At 42.1% G+C, this 24004-nt stretch overlaps 1 protein-coding gene across 1 annotated transcript in view; it reads right to left on the reverse strand.

The window, feature by feature from the left end:
- Nucleotides 1-23782, reverse strand: part of MUC4 (mucin 4, cell surface associated) — a 52474-nt gene extending 28692 nt beyond the window's left edge. Inside the window, 2 exon segments of the mRNA XM_090278067.1 lie at nucleotides 4156-7950; nucleotides 23622-23782. Coding sequence (XP_090134193.1) covers nucleotides 4156-7950; nucleotides 23622-23703 — 3877 coding nt within the window. The 5' untranslated portion in view covers nucleotides 23704-23782.
- Nucleotides 23783-24004: the final 222 nt, after the last annotated feature.

The raw sequence follows: 24004 nt of genomic DNA on the forward strand, positions 1-24004 counted from the left end.
ATTGCCAGAACTTGCAATGAGAATGACCACTGTGGTCATGTTTTTGTGGATGACTGAGCTTGAGGTTGTCAGAACTCCACTTGTGGACAAAGTAGTGAAAGCAGAATGAGAAGCTGCATCTTTCAGGGTGGTAGAACTGACTGTAGTTAACCCTTCAGTTGACCCATATGACAAGGTTGGCATTGATCTTTGGGTCCTGTGGCTGTCTCTGACTGACTTTGAGATTATTGTTGTGCTGCTGCTTGAAGGTGACAGAGTATGGGCAATAGTTTGTGGAGATGTGTGCACATTTGGTGTGAATGGAGATGTGACTGTTGAGAAGGTGTTAAGTCACCTGGGAGACTGAACTGACAGTTTCAGATCCTCTAGTGATTCCTGTACTTTGAGTCTGAGCTATCTGGGAAATAGCTGATGTTCCCTGAGGAGAGGTGCTGGGAGAAGTTAGTGTTGACTATCTTGTTGGTCTCCCTGTTGTTGAGGCCTCAGAGATGATGGTGGAAATGGTGCTGGGGACAATAATGGACATGATTCCTGTGGTTCCCAGAGTAGTGTCATGACTGGTTGCAGTGGTCAGCAATCCAGTTGTGGACTGAGTTGTGTGGCTTTCCCTGGAGGAAGTTGGTAAGAAACTCTGGATCTTATCTGAGGTGGATGTTTCTGGGGAAGCACTTTCTGTGGTTGTTTGGCTATTTGCTGTGGAGGAAGAAGTTGTAGCTGTGCCCACCAAGGTGGTTTCTATTACCAAAGAGTCCATTGTGCTGGTGAGCGGTTCTCTAGTTGTCATTGTGTCTTGAGCCTGGTGGGTGTGAAGAATGGCTGATGTTGTGTCAGGTGAGGTGTTGGTAATAGGAGATGTTGATTGTCCCACTGGGCCTCTCAATGCTGACACTACAGAGTTGGCCTGAGGAATGGTGCTTGTTATGATGTGACTCCTGGTGTTCCCAGGGTGATGTCAGGGCTGGTTGATGCTGTCCACAGTTCTGTGGCTGTCCTGGGAGAGTGCTAGGGTGAATGTTGTCACTTCATCTGCAGTGGGTGTATCCCGAGGAACACTTTCAGAGAATAAGTGTCCAGTTGGTTTGAATGAAGAAGTTACAGATGTGACTGTCTTTGTTGTGTTTGTCATGGGGGAGACTAAACTTGTGATTTGTGAGTCTTGTGTGGTCTGTGTGCCTTGAGTGTGATCTATCTGGGAAATAACTAATGATTCTGGAGGAAAGGTGGTGGTAGAAAGTGGTATTAACTGCCTTATTGAGCCTACTCTTACAGATTGTTGAAGTGCGTGTTCACTTAGAATGAATGAAGGAGATGCAGATGTGACTGTTTTGGTGGTTTGATTCACACTGGAGCTTGAGCTGCTGACATGACTGTCTCCAGTGCTCCTTATTCCTTGTGACCAGTGAGTCTTGGAAAAGGCTATTGTTTCCTGAGAAGATACACTCAGATAGGGGTATGTAGTTGACTCTCCCTGTTCACCTATTGTTAAGACTTTATAAATGACACAAGAAATAGCACTAGCTGTAGAAGTAGATATGTTTTCTGTGACCAGTAGAGTGGCAGCCATTGGTGCTGACAACAATTCTTTTTGTGACTGAATGTCATAGCTATCCATGAAGGATGGAGTGAATGTTGTTTCACCTGGAATGATGTTTCATGAGAAACATATGTAGATATTGAATTGCTTGTATGCAGGCCAACCCATGGTCTCTGTGCCTTTGCTCTGGTGGGTCTAGAAAAGTATAGATGCCTTTGGAGTTGAAGAACTAATAGAGGACTTCCAGCCAACAAGGGAGCATAGAGAGACATGTTGTGTCTCCCTCCACAACTAAGAAGGAATACAACTACCTCAAAACTAGAAACAACCAGAAGTTCCAGAAAATCAAACTGCATGGAAGTCCAGCAAACAAAGATATAAAGAAGAAATACTCATTCAGACAGATAGGAGGGGAAGAGAGGACATGGTGTGGTGACAGCAGCAGCAGAAGCAGCAGTAGGCCAGCAGAAAGCATAGTAACACATTTAAAAAGTCAGGAGGGACACCTGGGGAGCGTTCCCAGCTCCTCACCAAACCTCACAGCCCATGGTCCCAGCACCGGGGAAAATCGAGCCTCTTTGCTTCTGACTGTGCAGACCGGTGGAGGTTGTGGTGAGGGCATAAACTGCCGGTCTCAGCAGAATCCACTTGTTTAAAGGGCCTCCATGGTCCTAGAACATCTGCAGACTCACCCACTATGGGAATGACAGTCAGGACAGCAGCTGGAGGGGTGCCAGTCTGGTGCGGAGGTGGGAGAAGTGCCTGGAAGGGGGGCAAGTGCTGGGCAGGTGGCATCGTTCCCTCTTGGACCCCTCCCCCACATACAGCGCCACCACATGGTGAAACGAATCGCCCTGTACTGATGAATCTCTAGGGTTCCGTTCCTTACAATGTAACAGGAGCGACAGTTCTACCTGGGATGTGGAGGCAAACAAACACAGGAGCCTGTCAGAATGAGGAGACAGAGAAGTATGGCCCAGAAGAGGGAATGGATCAAGGTTCCAGTGGGAGAACTAAGCGACAAGGAGGTAGCCAACCTAACAGATGAGGAGATACACAACCTAACAGATGCAGAATTCAAAATCCTGGTGATAAAGATGCTCACAGGCTTGACAGATATGCTTGAGTATGGCAAACGCATAAGAGAAAAAGTGAAGGCTATGCTAAATGAAACGAAGGAAAATTCACACAAAACCGATGGTGAAGGGAAGGAAACCTGGGTTCAAATCAATGATTTGGATCATAGGGAAGAAAAAACCGTCGACCAGTGCAGAATGAGGAAGCAAGAATTGAAAAAAATGAGGAAAACTTCCCAAATTTTGTGAAGGAGATGGACATACAGGTCCAGGAAGCATGGAGGGTCCTGGGCGAGCTGGACCCAGAGGGGACCACACCAGGACACCTCATGACTGAGATGCCAAAGGTGAAAGATAAAGACAGAGTCCCGGGGGCAGCAAGAGAGAGGCAGAGAGTTGCCTACAGGGGGATGCCTACAGGACTATCAGCTGATTTCTCAGAGGACACTTTGCAGGCAGGAAGGGACTGGCAGGCAGTATTCAATGTGATGAAAAGCAACCTACAACCAAGATTACTCTAACCAGCAAAGCTATCATTTGGAATGGAAGGACAGATGAAGTGCTTCCCAGACAAGGTAAAGCTAAAGGAGTTCATCATCACCAAGCCCTTATTATATGAAATATCAAAGGGACTTACTTAAGAAAAAGAAGATCAAAACTATGAACACTAAAACGACAACATACTCACAACTATCAACAACTGAATCTAAAAATTAAAAACAAAATCCAACTAAGCAAACCAGAATAGGAACAGAATCATGGGTATGGGGATCATCTGGAGGGTTATCAGCTGGGAGGGGGGAGGGGGAGAAATGGGGAAATGGTGCAGGGACTAAGAAGCTTAATTGGTTGGTACAAAATAGACAGGGAGAAGTTAAGAATAATATAGAAAAGGATGAAGCCAATGAATTTATATGCACGACCCATGAACATGAATTAAGGGGGGGTGGGATTGCTGGAGGGAAGGGGAGCACTGGGCAGAGAGGAGCAAAGGGAAAAAAATTGAAACTACTCTAACAACATAATCAATAAAATATACTAAAAAAAAAAAAAAAACTAATAGAGAGTGATGTTGATGGTGCTTCTGACCCGACGTGGTAGTAACTTTAGAAGTGAATGGAGAAAAACTTCTAGTTACAGATATTGATGCCTTCCTGGTGGTATCTTCAGTGGCATATTTTGATGTTGGTGCTGTCAATATTTCTGATATTGAAAAGCTGTGTTGCTGAAACTGAGAGAAGATGAAGGGGTTGTTCCACCCGAAGAGGAGGTTGCCTGTGAAATGCTCCCAGACAGAGTATGTTCACTTGGTAAAAAGAAAGATGCTGATGTGTACTGAGTAGAAGTGCTGAAAGAGGGTGCTATTGCTTGTTCATTGACAGCAGTTTTTGCTGAGAGGCTGAGGTGACAAGAGTGAAAGTTGTAGTTACAGACATGCCATCTGCTTTCCCAACAGTGGTGTGTATTGAGGTAGTGAATGTAATCATCAATGATGTTCTCAGTGCTGTCTGTGAGAACGTGGAGTGGGGTGAAGTGGTGTCTCACCTGAATAGGCTGTATCCTGAGTAACACCTGAAGTAAACAGGTTTCCATTTGTTAATGATGAAGGAGTCAATGTGCTCACTCCCATGATGATGCTGATGTGTAGTTCTTGGGTGGTCTTAGTGCTCTCACTGTGGTGGGTCAGTGAAGATGCTATTGTGTCCTGAGTTGAAGGGCTGAAGGAAGGTGATGTTGCTTCATTTACTTCAGTTTTCACTGAGACTGCTGAGGTGACCGGAGTGGAAGTTGTAGTGACAGATATTGCCGCATCTTCTGTAATTCCAACAGTGGTGTATGCTGAGGTTGGGGCTGTCATCACTTCTGACGTTGGCAGTGGTGTGTGGCTGCCACTAGAGTGAGATGAACTGGTTGTATCACTGGAATGGGATGTTTCCTGAATAATGCGTGAAGTAACAATGTTTCCATTAAGTGATGATGTAGAGGTTGATGTGCTCACTCCAGTGGTGATGCTGGTATGTGGTTTGTCAGTGGTCTTGGTGCTCCCAGAGTGATGGTCCTGTGTAGATGCTGACGTGTCCTGAGTCAAAGTGCTGAAAGAGGGTGATGTTGCTTCATTAACTGCAGTTCTCATTGACAATGTTGAGGTGACTGGAGTGGAAGTTGCAGTTACAGACAGTGGCTTGTGTTCTGTTTTTCTAGCAGTTGTATGCGTTGAGGTTGGGGCAGTCATCATTTCTGGTGTCATCAGTGGTGTGTGGCTGGAACTAGAGTGGGATGAACTGGTAGTCTCACTTAATTGGGATGTCTTCTGAGTTCCATGTGAAGTACCAATGTTTGCACTAACGGAGGATGACAGTGTTGACGTGCTCACTCTTGCGACGATGTTGGTTTGTGGTTCTTTGGTGGTCCCAGTGCTCTCAGAGTGGTGGTCCTGTGAAGATGCCGATGTGTCCTGAGTAGAAGAGCTGGAAGAGGGTGATGTTGCTTCATTTACTTCAGTTTTTGCTGAGCCTGCTGAGGTGACTGGAGTGGAAGTTGTAGTGACAGACATTGCCGCATCTTCTGTTATTCCAACAGTGGTGTGTGCTGAGGTTGGGGCTGTCATCACTTCTGACATTGGCAGTGGTGTGTGACTGCCACTAGAGTGAGACGAAGTGGTTGTATCACTGGAATGGGATGTTTCCTGAATAATGCGTGAAGTAACAATGTTTCCATTAAGTGATGATGTAGAGGTTGATGTGCTCACTCCAGTGGTGATGCTGGTATGTGGTTTGTCAGTGGTCTTGGTGCTCCCAGAGTGATGGTCCTGTGTAGATGCTGACGTGTCCTGAGTCAAAGTGCTGAAAGAGGGTGATGTTGCCTCATTAACTGCAGTTCTCGCTGACAATGTTGAGGTGACTGGAGTGGAAGTTGCAGTTACAGACAGTGGCATGTGTTCTGTTTTTCTAGCAGTTGTATGCGTTGAGGTTGGGGCAGTCATCATTTCTGATGTCGTCAGTGGTGTGTGGCTGGAGCTAGAGTGGGATGAACTGGTAGTCTCACCTGATTGGGATGTCTTCTGAGTTCCATGTGAAGTACCAATGTTTGCACTAACGGAGGATGATGGTGTTGATGTGCTCACTCTTGTGACGATGTTGGTTTGTGGTTCTTTGGTGGTCCCAGTGCTCTCAGAGTGGTGGTTCTGTGAAGATACTGATATGCTTTGAGTAGTAATGCTGAAAGAGGGTGCTGTTGTTTTTATATCTACTTCAGTTGTCTCCAAGACTGCTGAGGTGATGGGAATCGACATTGTAGTTAGAGACAATGACAGGGCCTCTGTTATTCCATCACTGGTATGTGTTGAGGGTGGGGCTGTCCTAATTTCTGACATTGTGAGTGGTGTGTGGCTGAGAGTAGAATGGGATGTAGTGGCAGTCTCACCTGAATAGGGTATCTCCTGAGTAATATGTGAAGTGACAATATTTCCACTCGATGAGGATGAAGAAACTGATGTGCTCACTGCTGTGACAATACTGGTTTGTGCTTTCTTAGAGGCCCTAGTACTCTCAGTGTGGTGTTTCTGTGAAGATGCCGATGTGTCCTGAGTAGAAGAGCTGAAAGAGGGTGATGTTGCTTCATCTATTTCAGTTTTTGCTGAGCCTGCTGAGGTGACTGGAGTGGAAGTTGTAGTGACAGACATTGCCGCATCTTCTGTTATTCCAACAGTGGTGTGTGCTGAGGTTGGGGCTGTCATCACTTCTGACGTTGGCAGTGGTGTGTGACTGCCACTAGACTGAGACGAAGTGGTTGTATCACTAGAATGGGATGTCTTTTGAGTAATGAGCGAAGTCATAACATTTCCATTAGGTGATAATGTAGAGGTTGACGTGCTCCCTCCAGTGATGGTGTTGGTTTGTGTTTTTTTGGTGGCTTTGGTGCTCATCGTGTGGTAGTTCTGTGAAGAAGCTGATGTGTCCTGAGTCAAAGTGCTGAAAGAGGGTGATGTTGCCTCATTAACTGCAGTTCTCGCTGACAATGTTGAGGTGACTGGAGTGGAAGTTGCAGTTACAGACAGTGGCATGTGTTCTGTTTTTCTAGCAGTTGTATGCGTTGAGGTTGGGGCAGTCATCATTTCTGATGTCGTCAGTGGTGTGTGGCTGGAGCTAGAGTGGGATGAACTGGTAGTCTCACCTGATTGGGATGTCTTCTGAGTTCCATGTGAAGTACCAATGTTTGCACTAACGGAGGATGATGGTGTTGATGTGCTCACTCTTGTGACGATGTTGGTTTGTGGTTCTTTGGTGGTCCCAGTGCTCTCAGAGTGGTGGTCCTGTGAAGATGCCGATGTGTCCTGAGTAGAAGAGCTGAAAGAATGTGATGTTGCTTCATTTACTTCAGTTTTTGCTGAGCCTGCTGAGGTGACTGGAGTGGAAGTTGTAGTTACAGACAGTGACATGTCCTCTGTTATTCCAATGGTTGTATGTGTTGAGGTTGGGGCTGTCATCATTTCTGATGTTGTCAGTGGTGTGTGGCTGGCACTAGAGTGGAATGAACTGGTAGTCTCACCTGATTGGGATGTCTTCTGAGTTCCACGTGAAGTACCACTATTTGCACTAATGGAGGATGAAGGTGTTGATGTGCTTATTCCAGTGACAATGCTGTTTTGTGATTTATTGGTGGTTTCAGTGCTCTCAGAGTGGTGGTTCTGTGAAGTTGTTGATGTGTCTTGAGCAGAAGTGCTGAAAGAAGTTGATGTTGCTTCTTCATTTACTTCAGTTTTCCCTGAGACTGATGAGGTGACTGGAATTGAAGTTGTAGTTACAGACATTGCCACATCTTCTGTTATTCTAACAGTGGTGTGTGCTGAGTTTGGGGTTGTTATCATTTCTAATGTTGTCAGTGGTGTGTGGCCAACTCTAGAGTGGGATGAATTGGTTATATCACTGGAAATGGATGTCTCCTGAGTAACAACTGAAGTAACAATTTTTCCACTCGATGAGGATGAAAGAGATGATGTGCTCACTTGTGTGACAAAGCTGTTTTGTTTGTCTTTCGTGCTCGCAATGGTTTCTGGGTAATGTTTCTGTGACGATGCTGATATTTTCTTAGCAGAGGTGCTAAAAATGGGTGCCATTGTTTTTCTTTGTGTTTCTGTTGTAAGTAAGGCTGTTGAGGTGACTGAACTAGAGATTGTATCTACAGAATGTGTCATGTCGTTTAATTGTTTTTTATTGGTTTCTGTTGAGGTTTTTACTTTTAATGAATCTGTTGGCTTGGGAGGTATGTGGCTGACACCAATAAGAGACATATCTTGAGAAACATTCCTTGTAGTTTGAGGTAGTGTTGAGTTGCCATTGCCTTAAAATTAAGAGATAAGAGACTCATGAGATATGAAGTATTACTTTTGTGTAAATGCATAGTTTATAACTCGATCATTTTGCACATAGGTCTTTCTGTATCATGATGCTCCAGAGTGTATGGCTGTAAGATTTGATTATTTAATCATATCTAATATATCTAACACCTCAGGTGGCACCTAGTCATAAATAATTTTGCAATGAATATTTTTTTGGTAACTTTTTGTCTCCATTATCAATTATTTTTTAGGATTATAATGAAAACATTTTTAGTGTACCTCCTAGTTTTCCCATGTAAGGCATAACATCCAAGTACATATGCTTCAGCCTCAGAATGGTGTTTAAATTACAATATATATGCATTTCATGCAATCAAGAAAATTCAAAAAATTTGCTTATTCTCTACACACATTTCTTCAACAGTACAATGGTAGCCTTCTCTCTCTCTCTCTCTCTCTCTCTCTCTCTCTCTCTCTCTCTCTTCAGAGCTTTTTGTTCTTGTTCTTATTCCAGTTCTTATTTTTACCAGATTTTAAAATATTGGTCATGCAATCTCATTTCCCCAAATCTTCCCATTTTTATCCCCATCGATAATCTTATGACTTTTGTCCTTCTTAATTTCTCTCTACTATCTACCTGAAATGCCAAAAAACAAAAAGAAAAAAACACCAGAAAATCTTACTAGCCTATTAGAACCTTCTTTGAACAGAAAGAGGGGGGAAATGTTGTGAATTGTATATTTGAATGCCCAACATGCCTAAATACATGCACTCTTAACAGTACATGTGAACAACTTGTACTCTTTTAACTTTGTTTTCAGTATAAAGTGTTTCGGAGAATGCCCAATAGTACAAGAGAATTTATGAGTACTCAAGTTTAAAGTGAATTAGTTTTCTCTGGAATAATGTGGGGTTTCTTTGAGGGGAATACCCTGTCTTACATTAAGATATATAGCTATTTTTATTTCATTTTACATTCCCTGAGGACCTTCTCTATGGGAAGTCCCTCTACCTACAATCCAGAACTTTTCTTTCCTACACCATTTTTTCTTTTTATTGAGAGTGGAGTGAATTCTGTTTACTTTCCAGAATCATGTGAGGTCCTGACCTCAGGACAATCTCCTTTTTACAAACCTCAGCAAGCCTACAATTTCCTAGGGCACCACCATCTTGCAATCACCAGCAAGGTCATGACAGGTGAGATGCAGAGTCCACAGAGCCAGGAGCCCAAGCTACTTTTAGATCCCACAAAACTGTTTTTATGTTAAGCTCTTTCACAATCAGAAGGAAAAAAATAGTGTAATAATAATGAAAATTTATTAATGAATCCAGCCTTGATTGCATTAGTCTTTAGTCCAGCACAATCATAAAACATAATTAAAATTTTTTTAACAGAGAAAGGGGCCTAGGAAAGCAAAAGTGCCTAGGTTCCATGGAAGTTATCATGTGGCCCTTTTGCCAGATGGCTTAAACAAAAGTCTAGACATATTAATAAAGATATTGATATACAAACATCAAATCATTATATTGTATACCTGAAACTAATATAACATTATATGTCAAATATAGCTCAATTTTTTTAAAAAGGTGGCTTGATAGTATAAGTTCACTGATAACAATCTAATTTTGTTTTATATATCACATTAGTTTGTGTATCTTGTTTTGATTTTCCCCAAAACTATCTTTAGATTAAAAAAAGTTTATTTAAAACAACAGTCAATATTTTGCCTCAATCCTTATGTTGATGCTGATATTTTCCCACATGCAGTTATTAAAATATAACAATGAATCCAGTTTTAACAAATTTGTAATATTTGGTTCTTTGTTGAAAACCTTTTTCTACTTATCAAGAGATATTCTCTTAAGAATTATGAATATCAAGCCTAAGACACTGCTCCCTTTTTGAAGAGAGCTTTTTTCTGAAAGGTTTCAAAATACTCAATTGGAAGAAGGGGATTTTTCTGATTAGCCAAATTCAAACATTTGAGCATTAAAAAGGCTAATATTTAGAAGAAAGTGCTTCTCTGGTGTTTGAGGGCTCTGATACATACATTCAGGACTCAAAAGAAAAATTTTCAACTACATATAATAATTTTTTTAAAAATCCTATAATGTGACCCTGGCCAGGTAGTTCAGTTGGTTGGAGCATCATCCTCTACATTAAAAGATGACAGGTTCGATCCCCAGTATGGTGTGCATGTGGAAGGCAACTGATCAATGTTTCTCTCTCACATCAATGTCGCTCTCCACCAGCTCTAAAAAAATCAATAAAAACATATCTTTGGATGAGAAGTAATAATAATAATAACAGCAACAACAACAACCAGCTCTGGGTGCAAAGTTTAGACATGCCCAGAGGGAAGCTTAAAGGAAAAATTCAGCAATAAAGATTAAGAGGTGGAGAATTCAAAAAGATATATGCATCCCTATTTTCCTGCAGCATTATTCACAATCACCAAGATATGGAAGCAAACTAAGTGTCCATTGATAGATGATTGGATAAAGCAATGGTACATATATAAAACAGACCATTACTTGGCCATAAAAAGAATAAAATCTTACTACTTGTGATAACATGGATAGACTTTGAAGGTATTATGTATGCTAAGTGAAATAAATCAGAGAAAGACAAATACCATATGATTTTAGTTATTTGTGGAATCTAAGAAACAAAATAAATGAACAAACAAACATACAAAAACAGACTCATAGATACAGAGAACAAACTGATGGTTGCCAGGAGGGATAGGGTTGGGAGGGTGGGTGAAAAAGGTGATGGAATTAAAAAGTACAAATTGGCAGTTACAAAATAATTGCAGGGGTGTAAAATATAGCATAAGGAGTATAGACAGTAATATTGGAATAAGTATGTATGGTGTCAGGTGGGTACTAGAATTATCAGAGAAATCACTTTGTAAGTGATATAAATGTCTAACTACTATGCTATACACCTGAAACTAATGAAATATTGAATGTTAACTGTAACTGAAAAAAATATTTTTAAAGATTAGGTCCTGGCTGGGTAGTTCAGTTGATTAGAGTGTCATCTTGATACACCAAAATTGTGGATCCAATCTCAGGTCAGGACACATGTAAGAATCAACCGATGGACTTCCAGTCAAGATGGAGGTGTAGGTAGACATGCTTCACCTCCTTATGGAACCACAGAAGAATTACAGCTAAACCTCAAAAGAAATAACACCCATAACTGTACAGAAGTCTGACAACCAAGAATTTAAAGAAAACACATTCTTCCAGATGGGTAGGAGGGGCAGAGACACACAGCTGTGGCAGAGTGATGAAGAGACACAGTGTGGCACGGAGAGGTGGCATCAGCGGCAGAGTGGGTGGTCCTACATTCATTTACTGTGGATAAAAATTGGGAGGGATACCTTGAGAGTGAGTGATTCCAGCCCTGGGCCAGACCTTACAGGTCAGGGTTCCAATGCCGGGAAGATAAAGCCCCATAACTTCTGGCTTTAAAAACCGGTGGGGGTTGTGATTATAGAAGAAACTTCCAGTTTTTCAGGAGAGTCCATTTAAAAGACTTGCACAGATTTAGAGCTTATGCAAACCCGCCCATGCAGGGATTCACCACCAGGGCAACAGCAGGAAGGGTGCCAGTCACATACAGGAAGTGGGTGAAGTGACTGGAAACATGGTGAGTGCTGAGCAAGCCTCAAGAGCTAGGCAGTAGCCCTCCCCCTACACAGAGCCACAAAGCAGTGAAGTGGATTGCCCTACACTGGTGAATACCTAAGGCTCCACCTCATACTACTTAATGGGTGCGTTAATACAGGGAGTCAAAGCAGCTCTACCTAATAGACAGACGCAAGCACAGGGAGGCTGCCAAATTGAGGGAACAAAGAAATATGGCTCAAATGAAAGAACAGGACAAAGCCCCAGAAAAACAACTAAACAAAATGGAGATAGCCAACCTAGCAGATACAGAGTTCAAACACTGGTGATAAGGATACTCACAGAACTCATTGAGCACAACATAAAGGAAAAAATGAAGGTTATACTAAGTGAAATGAAGAAAAATGCACAGGAAACCAACAGTGAATGGAAGGAAACCGAGTTCTCAAACCAATGACTTGAAACATAAAGAAGAAGTAAGAATTCAACCAGAACAGAAAGAAGAGACAAGGATTCAAAAAACTGAGGATGGTATAAGAAGACTTGCAACATCTCCAAATGTGCTAACATCCAAATAATCAGGATGTCAGAAGAAGAGTAAGAGCAAGAAATTGAAAACTTATTGGAAAAATAATGAAAGAAAAGTTCCTTAATTTGGCAAAGGAAATAGACATACAAGTCCAGGAAGCATAGAGAGTCCCAAACAAGTTGGACCCAAAGAGGACCACACCAAGACACACTATAATTAAAATGCCAAAAGATAAAGAGAGAATCTTAAAAGGAACAAGAGAAAAGCAGGGAGTTACCCACAAAGGAGTTTCCATAAGACTGTCAGCTGGTTTCTCAAAAGAAACTTTGCAGGCAAGAAGGGACTGACAAGAAGTATTCAGAGTGATGAAAAGCAACAACCTACAACCAAGATTAGTTATCCAGCAAACTATCATTTAGAATAGAAAGGCAGATAAAGTGCTTCCCAGACGAGGTAAAGCTAAAGGAGTTCATCATCACCAAGCCATTATTATATGAAATGCTAAAGGCACTTATTTAAGAAAAAGAAAATCAAAACTATGAACATTAAAATGACAACAAGCTTATAATTATTAACAACTGAATTAAAAAAAAAAAAAAAAAAGACTAACTAAGCTAACAACCAGAACAGGAATAGAATCATAAATATGGAGATCATTTGGAGGGTTATCAGCTGGGAAGGGGAGGAGGTAGATTGGGGCGAAAGGTACAGGGATTAAGAAGCATAATTGGTAGGAACAAAACAGACAGGGGAATGTTAAGAATAGAATAGGAAATGGAGAAGCCAAAGAACTTATATGCACAACCTGTGGACATGAACTAAGGGGGAGTGGGATTGCTGGGGGGAAGAGGGGTACCTAGTGGAGGGGGCAAATGGGGAAAAATTGGGACAATTGTAATAGCAAAATCAATAAAATATACTTTAAAAAATAATCAACCAATGCATGCATAAATGGGTGGAGCAACAAATTAATCTCTCTCTCTCTCAAAATCAATACATTTAAAAAAAAAAGGACTCAGAGATGGAAGTGTAGGATTTTCATAGACAGAGTCACCTAATTAAGGTTGCTTTAAATTAAAAAAATAATTCAGAAATATAACAACTCATGGGTGTTTTTCTTGTGAGGAACAAGGCAAGGTTAGACTACAAGGGTGATCAGACCATTTAAAACTCCATGGTGGAAGAGGGTGTTAACTCTTTCTATCTGAATTATAGCATTTTTTAAAAAGCAAATTAAACTTCTATCCCCTTTTTTCCCCATTTTTAACATTTTTCCCAGTCTAGCAGAAACCTAAGTATGTGCATATATTCTTGCCCTGGTCACATCATAACATGATATTAATTTAATTGATCATGTGTTTTTTTTTTTTCAATTTATTTTCTAGGTAGAATATTTAAATACCAAGGTGTTTTGTTTAAAATGTTTGAGTGCAGTCACACTAGCTACAAACAAAGCCTCAGCCACCGCTATTTATTAAAAACAAGTGACTCACTTCCAAACTTCTGTACTTAATTAATAGTTACTAATTACAGGTGACACACTCCTCAGCTGGTGTACACAAATGCATGGATTGAGTTCAGAGTGTGTTTTCGGGGAAAGTTGATCTCTACTTAACTCAAAATGACTGTTTCAACTTTAAAAGGGAACTTCCTTTATTTGGAATAATAAGTGAATTTGTTTATAGAACAGTTAATTCTGGGCCTGCTCTCTTTTCAATGAAGTTTCAAAACTTTGTTTCCCCAGATAAAGTTTAGATTGGAAAACATTCACTATGCAATTATTATTAACCTTATTTGATTTTCTTCAGAACATAAATAGGAACATTGGTCCAGCATCTGTCTTTGAGTTACCAGACAGAAGCTATTGACATGCTGAATATGCTACTTATTATAAATTCTTGGCAATTAGCATCTTTTCAGAGCCTGCATCATCTCTGTTAAAATCAATATGAGCAGCAAAAGTTTCTTGAGAACACAGTCCAATTTTTTAAGTAAAGGTTTTTGTTTGTTTGTTTATAAAACAACTCTATTTTCAGCAATATGGGAGAAGAAATAAGCTTTTAACTACAAAACCTGCAAATGCCAGATAATGTGTAATAAATATTTTCTAAATGCAGAGCTGAGATCAGAAGAAAGAAAGGGAACACTCAAAACTGAAGGAGTTGAAAACTCCTAAAAGAGTAAGTTAGTGCTCTCACGGGCTTTGCAGATTTCTGAGATTTAGTGCTTAGGGTTTTAAGAACTACATGAGAAAAAGAAACAGTGACCTTAAATCAGGACACTGTAAATTGAATATTTTCTGCATAAAGCTGGAACCCTCAGTGAAAATATGAGCTAGAAACATCAGGAAGAAATAAGAAAAAGAAAGATGAATGAAGGATTTAGTTAAGAAAAGAAGTTAATAACATAGAAACAATTGAAAATAAAATCAATAAAGTCAAAAGCTGGTACTTTGAAGATAAAATAGACAACCCCCTGGCAAGGTTAATTAATAAAAAGGAAGAAGAAAGGAAGAAAGGGAGGAAGAGGAGAAGGGAGGGAAAATTAGGAATAAACCTAACTTTACAACTTAAGGAACTAGATAAAGAAGAACAAACTAAATCCAAAGCAAACAGAAGGGAGGAAATAATAAAAATTAGAGCAGAGATAAATAAAATAGAGACTAGGAAATCAATAGAGAAAATCAATGAAACCAAAAGTTAGTTCTTTGAAAAGCTCAACAAAATTGACAAAATTTTAGCAAGATGGAATAAGAAAAAAGAGAAAAGACTAGAATTAGAAATGAAAGGGAAGATATACTGCAAATTGTACTGAAATATAAAAGATTATAAGAGAGGACTATGAACAATTATACACCAAAAAATTGGGTAACCTAGATGAAATGGTTGATGTCTATCTCAGAAACACAAAACCTATCAAGACTAAATCAAGAATAAATAGGACTTCTGGTTGAGATGGCAGCATAGGTAAACATGGCTCACCTCCTCGCACAACCACATCAAAATTACAACTAAGCTAATGAACAACCATCATTCAGAACTGTCAGAAATCGAGCTGAATGGAAGTCTTACAACTATGGAATTAAAGAGGAAAACACACCGAGAGTAGCAGAAGGACTGGAGATGTGAAACGGGCTGGTTCCACACCCACAAGCGATGAATAAAAATATGGAGGGTATCTCAGGAGCAAGGGGTCCCACTCCCACATCAGGCACCCCTGCCCAGGGTTCCAGTGCCAGGAAGAGAATCTCCAATCTTCATAATTTCTGGCTGTAAAAACCAGTAGTGAGTGAGGCTGTGGAAGACAGAAACTTCTGGAGTCCCAGGCAATTCCTCTTAAAGGGCCCATGCACAGACTTACTCAGACTCACTCCATCTGTGTTCCAGTCTGGAGGCAGCAAAGTAAAAGGCATCAGAGGCATACAGGGAGGAACTGAATTGCCTGGAATTAGGGCAAGAGCTGGGAGGCAGCTTTCTTCCAGATAGAGGTGTTGGCAGAGGCCATGGTTCCTCTTCTGAGTCCTCCCCACATAAATCCTCAAAGCTAGCAGGTGGGCACCATATCTGAGACTCCATCAACCTGGCTCACACTGTTTGCCTCACCCTGCTGATTCTCTGAGGCCCTGCCCCACCCAACTTTTGGGCATGCCCAGGCTGTTTCCAGTGGCTTTTTCATACAAATGGCTTGTCTTGGTCCATGCTTCAGATTTCCCTAAATTCTCTCAGACAAACCAGCTGGCTTCAGCAAACCCCACACTCGCTAAGATGCCCCAGGCCCTGCACTAGTAGCAGCTGTCCTTGGTTCACAGCTTGGCCTCACCTGGGCACCTCCAAGCACAGCACCAGTAGAAGCCATCTGCAGATCATTTTGTAGCTTATGCTGTGTGACCCCAGACAGAACTTAGGTGGTGGTTGACCTTGAACATTCCAACAGCAATCAAGGCTCAACTACAATAGATCATACAGTGGGCACACCTTGAGTACCCAGCTTGGGTGTTAGGGGAGGCTGTGCCACTGGACCGTACAGGACACCTATTACATTAGGCCACACTACCAAGCCTGGAAGACATAGCAGCTCTACCTAATACATAGAAACAAACACAGAGAGGCTGCCAAAATGTGGAGAGAAATAAACATGAGTAAAATGAAAGAATAGAACAAAACTGCAGAAAAAGAACTAAACAAGATAGAGAGAAGCCATCTGCTAGATGCAGAGTTCAAAATATTGGTAATAAGGATGCTCAGTGAACTAAGTGAGAATCTCAACAGCATAAAAAAGATCCAGTCAAAAATGAACAATACACTAATTGCAACAAAGAAAAATTTACAGGGAATCAACAGCAGAGTATATGAAGTTAAGAATTAAATCAGTGATTTGGAATATAAGAAGGTAAAAAACAACCAATCAGAACAGCAAGAAGGAAAAAGAATCCAAAAAAATGAGGATAGTATAAGGAGCCTCTGGGACAATGTCAAGCATTCCAACATTTTCATCATGGGAGTGCTAGAAGGAGATAAAAGAGAGCAAGATATTGGAAATGCATTTGAAAAAATGACAGATAACTTCCCCAACTTGGTAAAGGAAATAGACATATAAGTTCAGGAAGTGCAGAAAGTCCCAAACAAAATGAACCCAAATAGGCCCACCCCAAGAGAAATCATAATTAAAATGCCAAAGGTTAAAGACAAAGAGAGAATTTTAAAAGCAGCAAACAAACAAACAAAAAACAAGTCATTAGCTACCTACAAGGGAGCTCCTGTAAGACTGTCAGCTGATTTCTCAAAAGAAACTTTCCAGGCCAGAAGGAATTGCCAAGAAATATTCAAAGTGATAAAAAGCTAGGACCTACAGCCAAGATTACTCTACCCAGCGAAGCTATATAATTTAAAATTGAATGATAGATAAAGAGTTTCCTGGATAAGAAAAAGCTAAAGGAGTACATCACCACCAAACCAGTATTATATGAAATGTATTCTGTAAGAAGAAGAAGAAAGTAAAAAAAAATAATAATAAAATGGCAATAAATACATATCTATCAACAACTGAATCTAAAAAGCAAAATAAAGAAATAAGCAGAACAGAAACAGAATTATAAACATAGAGAATGTTCTGATGGTTGCCAAATGGAAGGGGGATTGGAGGGGGGGATGAGTAAAAAATGTGAAGGGATTAAGAAGTACAAGCAGGTAGTTACAGAATAGCAGTGGGATGTAAAGTACAGCATAGGGAAAAGTAGCCAAAGAACACATATGTATGACCCAGGGACATGGACAACAGTGTGGGGACTGCCTGAGGGAGTGTGTGTGGGGGGGTGCTGGGTGGAGGGAGGCAAAGGGAGGAAAGTTGGGACAACTGTAATAGAATAAACAATAAAATATTGTATAATTTTTAAAAAAGAAATAAAACATGAAAACAAAAAAAAATTCTTAATAGTTAAAAAAATAGAACAAATAGAAAATCTGAATAAACCTGTAAATTGTAAAGAGATTGAATCAGCAATCAAATAATTCCCAACAAAGAAAAGCCCTGGACCTAATGGATTCACTGATGAATTCTACCAAACATTTGAAGAAGAGGTAATGCCAATCCTTCTCAAAATTTTCTGATAAATTGAAGAGGAAGGAACACCTCCTAACTAATTTTCTTAGGCCAGCATTATCCTGATACTAAACCCAGACAACAGCACTGTAGAAAAAAAAACTAGCTGCTGTATCTCTCCACACCATGCCACTCACCTTTCTTGGAGAGTGAATAAAAACTTGACTCTCTCTTTAAAAAAAAAAAAAAAAGGAAAAGGAAAAAAACTATATCCACTATGACCAATATTCCTTATGAACATTAATATAAAAATCTTCAATAAAATAGCAAAAAATAAAGATCTGCAGCATGTTAAAATAATTATACACCATGAAATATATTAAAGAAGGCATACTCATTAAATAAAAATTGCAAAATATAGATAATTGAGACATCAAAAACCTGTAATTTCACTACCCAAACAATCACATAGTTATGTGTCTTTCCAGAATTTTTTTCTACACTTTAAAAAATATATAGTTTAACTTACCCTGTATTTATAACTTTATATCCTGTTTTTAAACTTTACCTGATAAGCATTTCTTCATCTTTTTATTTTTTGTGAACATTGCCTGAAAACGGACAAACATTTTATGTCATGGACATACTTTTTTTCTCTTCTCCTTTTTGGAAGCATGGAGCAGCTGCCTCAGGGGGACTGGGCAGCTAAGCCCAAAAGCAACATCTTGGGTGTTGCATATCAACTCCATTTGCTGAGCTCTGGAGGACCCCTCTCCAACAAAGGAATTTTCTCAACCTGAATCCTTTCTTTGTTACCATTCCCATTTCTCTATAAATAGCAGCAGCACAGGGGTAGGTCTCTCTCTCCCTGAGCACTTCCTGATTGTGTCCAATAATAACCACCTATTTGTGACTTAATGAGAGCTCAGAAATTGAGAAGCGTACTGCTTCTTTGCTTGTATTTTCCTTAAGAATATTTACTTTATGCTTGTTCCATTGTGTTGCTGGTATATACGTGTGATAGTGTGTGTGTGTGTGTGTGTGTGTGTGTGTGTGTGTGTATGTCCGTGCCCCTTATGGAACATTGGACATCACCTTTATACATTAAATAATATTCCATCATAAGGGTAGCCCATAATTACTGTTTCAGTGTGTTGCTATTATACATAAAGCTTTGATGACTATCTTTGTGCATAATATTTTGTTTTGTTTTCATTATTTCAGCTCATTTCCTTAACATAAGTTTCTCTAAGTGGAATTACTAGTTAACGCCGTCATAAAATTTTCATATTATTAATGCATACTTTGCAGAAAAGTCATGCCAATTTACAGTCCCATTAGCAGTATATAAAAGTGTACCTGTTTCCAAATACCCTCTTCCTTTGAAAAAAAATCTTTGGTAATACCAATTTTGAATCTTGTCAAACAGGGCTGCCTCTGTCTTTTGAAGCTTTATTTAAAGAACTTGCTAGTCATGGGCTGAGTTGATGAGAGTCTCCTTCTCTTGCAAATAGCAAGGTGAGCCCCTTCATGTCTATGACAGTTTTATTGTGTAGGGAGGGAAGTAGGTGCAGTCTTAACAAATCTCTAAATCTGTTGGGCTTGTTGCTAGAAGGAAGAGATTAGCATTAGTTACATCAAAACTTCAGAGTTGTATTTGTCTTTCACCACCATTGAAACAATAAATCTTAAACCACTCCTTCAATGGATTATTCATCTATTTAGGGAAACAGTTTCCAGATAACCCAATCTACTAAATCTAAGTAATCCTGGTGGTGGGGGCAGGCGCTACAGAGAAGTTCTTTTTGTCAAGAAAGTGATTCTTAAAAGAGAGGGTGCATGTGAATCTCTTGGGGAGCTTGTAAAAACATTCTGAGTCCTGGCTGCTGTGGCTCAGTGGGTTGAGTGTTGGCCTGCGAACCAAGTGTCATTGGTTTGATTCCCAGTCAGGGCATATGACTAGGTTGCATGTCAGGTCCCCAGTTGGGGGCGTGTGAGAGGCAACCACTCATTGATGTTTCTCTCCCTCTCTTTCTCCTTTCCCCTCTCTCTAAAAACAAATAAATAAAATAAAATAAGATTAGCCACTTGGAATAGCTTTTGTCTGCTCACCATAATCAACAATACAACCATATTGGGCACAGACCATTTATAAAATAAAATTTAAAAAATGTGCATGTGGAAAAGTGAGCCTCCTGCAACACAAGCCAGTGCCCTCCAAGTGAGCAAGGCCTTGGTTGTAGAGGCCACATGCACAAACACAGATACCCAGTTCCCAGGGCCGGCTTAGAGTCTCAAGGAAAACATTTAGTAGTTAAACCTCTATAAAATGCCAGCAAGTTGAGTTCACTTCAAATCAACTCCTCAGCACCATGCTGGGGAACAGGGATACAATGATGACTAAGTGTCTGCTTGCCATGCATTCAGCTTAATGAGAAGGAAGAGGAACATTAAAGGCAAAAGGTTGGAACTAGGAGGAGAGATGGCCTACAATGTCTTCAGTCCTGGTCTTTGGAGAAGCGTCTCTGAGAGCTATATTACATATGTATCTGAAGCGTAGCAGCTCCACAAAACCACAGAACAGGCATGGTAGCAAACCCAGCTGTTTGAGCACATAAAAGGCAAACTGTTTCTTGGCCTTTTCTGGCAATGAAGACATAAATCACTCACACATAAAACACTGCCAGCATAGCCTCTGCTTCCAGAGCTGAGCCCAGAAACCGAGGGTGTGGAGGAGATTGTCAGGCACAGAACCGTGAAGCGGTGGTGTCAGTGAGAGCAGGGCCTCTGACTGATGGAAAAGCTGGCATTCTTCAGTTCATAGGATGAGCCACCTTCTGAATAACCCAAGCTGGCCCTTGCAAACCCACAGGAAGGATGGGGTTCATTTTTAGAGGCTCAAGGACCCTTGGATGAATGGAAGTGCCTCTGAGGCCAGCAGAGGTACCCATTACATTCCTGGCTCCATCACCCTCCTCGTCCCCCATCTCCCAGTGCTAAAATGGAGTGGTTCCTCTCTCAAACTAAATTTCATGACTCTTCTACTTCATACCAAATACGGCCTCCTTTTAACCTCTCCATAGCCCTGTGAAATAGCGTCTTCCCATTTGACTCATCCTACCAGTGGAAACGCTGAATTAAAGGGATCTTTCTCATGTCCCCTGGGCTGGTAGTGGCAACCCTGACATGGGGTCTTCTGATTTGAAGTTCCTGCTCTTCACTGTACATTTTGCTGAACAATTGGCCTAAATTTGCTCAGTTTTCTTGTCAGGATCTCTTGTTCAGAAATTCTCTCCTTTTGGGTGTCCCCAAGCACAGTGAGGGTTTGGGGGGGGGGGCGGCACAGTTGGCCTGTGGAAGCTTTTGGTGCCCTGGGTGGCAAGTTTGGTAGGCCTCTCTCAGACCAACAGACAGATTGGAGGTTCTCTGGGAGAGCGAGAGCAGGAGACCCTTCCCTCTTGGGCCCCCTGTGGCCACGGATCTCCCCTGTCTTGCACTTGCTACAGTCCCATAACCTCCTGGTGGCCCCATAGGATGGTGGCTCCTTGGTTACCGGGTCAGTGATAGTATTAGAGACTGAGGCTTATTTTGACCCAGTTTTCTCTGTAGAGTATGGAATCAGGGTTGCCAGGCTTTCTTCTGAGTCATTCTTGCTGAGAGCCATCAGTGGCCACCGAGTTCCTGTTGGGTCCCTGCCCAGCCCACCTACGTTCACCCTCATTTTCCCCTTTCACATTCAAGAGCCAGGATTTTTCCTTAAGGAAACTCTTACCACTGTGGTGCCTTTATGGAAACCCTGGGGCTTCTCTGGCCTGGGCAGAGGCTCTGATGTCTGCTCCAGGGTGCCGGGCAAGGGTGTTGGCAGCAAGCAAGTGTGGAAACAGACTTTAGATTCAAATATAGGCAGGTTACCCATAAGCCCCCTCAGGGATCTGAAGGAATGGTGCCGATCATTTTCCACCCTCCCAGAAGCTCCCACTAGAAGATGTGGGTAAAGCCCTGGCTGTTGTGGCTCAGTGGATTGAGCGTCGGCCTGCGAGCCAAGTGTCGCTGGTTTGATTCCCAGTCAGGGCACATGACTAGGTTGCGCGTCAGGTCTCCAGTTGGGGGCACAATTGAGAGGCAACCACACAGTGATGTTTCTCTCCCTCTTTTTCTCCTTTCCCCTCTCCCTAAAAATAAATAAACAAACAAATAAATAAGTAATTTTTTTTTAAAGAAGATGTGGTGGCTACCTGCCAGCTGTGGAGACTACTTTTCCCTCCAATGTCCTCTTGATGCTCAGTCAGATGCTTGAGGTGCCACCTCCCACCCCACAGCCGCCTCCTTTCCTGGCCCTTCTCTGTTTCATCCCCTTCAATAAAGCATGGGGCTCAGCACTCCAGGGCACCCCCCACTTCTCCATGGTTATCACAGGGACTCCCTTCTGCCTTCATAGTCCTTCTACCCCTCACCCCCCACTGCTCCCCACCTCGCTTTCTTATCCAATTCCAACCGAGTTTTTGCCCTTTCAGGCTCCTCTCCACAGACTTCCTGGGTCCTCTTCAGCTTGATGACTCTAACAAAGTGCTCGGTGGTGAGCTGGTACCACTTTTTGTGTTAACTTTAAATCACAGAAAATCACCACACCACTTTTTATGTAGGGGAAGCGGGGCCTAGAGAGAAATTCAATAGGACTTGGTCATGGACAAGATCAATTAGCGGCAAAGCCAAGACTGGGTTCCAGGACCCCTGACTCCGAGCCACCTTCTCCCCATTGTCCATTGTCATAACTCCCATGGACACGACTTCTTCCACATCCATCTATTTCAGCCTGAGGACAAGACTCTTTGTGGCTAGGTGCTGAAGGTTCCTTCTGGCTGCTGTTTCCTAACTGTGTGATGGGTGGGGAGGAAGCGGGAAACTGGCCAAGAATGGCCGGGGACGCCAGCTCTTAGCTAAGCCTTTAACCATTTCAAAGAAGGCAGAGTATTCCCCTTCACCAGCATCATGTCTTTTATTATCTATAAGAGAGCCTGTTCCTTCTGACCCACTCCCCAAGAAATGATTCCTTGGGTGAAAGCCTCCCCAGGCTTGTTGAGCAGAAGAAGAAGCTGTGATTATATCTTTAGTATGGGCTCCTGACCCCTCACAATCTCCCGGGCCCCAGATCCTCAGAAGACTCAGGCATCCAGAAATGCAGAATGAAACCTGGTCCTAGAGCCAGAGGGGCAGCTTGGAAGGTGGTGAGGAGAGGACTGTGGGGGACCCAGGGGGCACTTCTCCAACAGGCCTTGCTTCTACACTAGCTCCATATACAGAGGGGAATCGGGGGTGTAGGGGAGGCACAAGCTCACACCAGGGTTGAAATCCTGCCCTAAGGACATTAGCCCAAACAGAGGTCAGATGTGAGAAGCTGACTGCCCTCGTGTGAGCTGCCCTCCAGTCCCCACCATGTCTCTCCCAGCCAGCCCGCTTCTTCCTTTCAGTTCTTCTGTCTCTGATTTTTCTCCTCCCTGTGTCGTCGACTTTGCTTTGACTCACCTGTTTCTCACCTGTCTTTTCCTCTGCCTCTACATCTTTATATACATTTTCCTTCTGGTTCTGTCACCTCGCTTTCCTGTTTTTCTCTGCGTCAGTTTCTTTCTTCAGCTCTCTCTTCATCTTTCTATAGCTCTGACTACCCGTCCTTTTCTCTCCTCATAAGAAATGTCAGTTCCCCCAGTGGGTTTCCCCAAACCAGGGCACTCCGGCCCCTCAGACCTCTCTCTGCTTTTCTCTGCCTCTGTCCGCTCTTTTCTCTCTCTAGCATTCTTCCTCTCTCTCTCATTTTGTCCCATGTCTGTCCATCCATTCACATCTCTCTCTCTTTCTCTCTCTCTCTCTCTCTCTCTCTCTCTCTCTCTCTTCACCCCTTGCCTATGACAGGCCCCAGCTTCCCTGATGATTTCTCTGCCCCTAGAACGCTGTCCTGGGTGCATCACTTACCCAGGACTGTTGGCCAAAGGAGGCAGGAACATAAGCAGCTCAGGAACACTGAGGGGACCCTGCTCCAGTAGGCTCCCCTCATGGCTTCAGAAAAAGTCCTTCAGGCTCCGTGGGGACTAAGCAGGGAGCAGTGGTGTGAGAAGCAGAGGTGAACCTGTCCCCACCAGCTGCTGGACTGAAACAGGTGTATTTCCCTGAGGGGCCAGAGTACCAGGGGAAGAGGACAAAAGAAGGTGGGGCCCCGTGCCAATCATCCTTGCCTATCTTTTCTTTCTTTAATCTCCACCCCCTCCCCCCACCAGGAAAAAGCCTACGCACTCATTGCTCTGCTTCTGGTCAGCCTAAGCCAAGTAGGAGGAGGGATGGGAGGGGATGTGAAGAAA

This window comes from Furipterus horrens, unplaced genomic scaffold (genome assembly GCF_987537825.1).
Source record: "Furipterus horrens unplaced genomic scaffold, mFurHor1.1.pri manual_scaffold_1, whole genome shotgun sequence".
NCBI lineage: Eukaryota > Metazoa > Chordata > Mammalia > Chiroptera > Furipteridae > Furipterus > Furipterus horrens.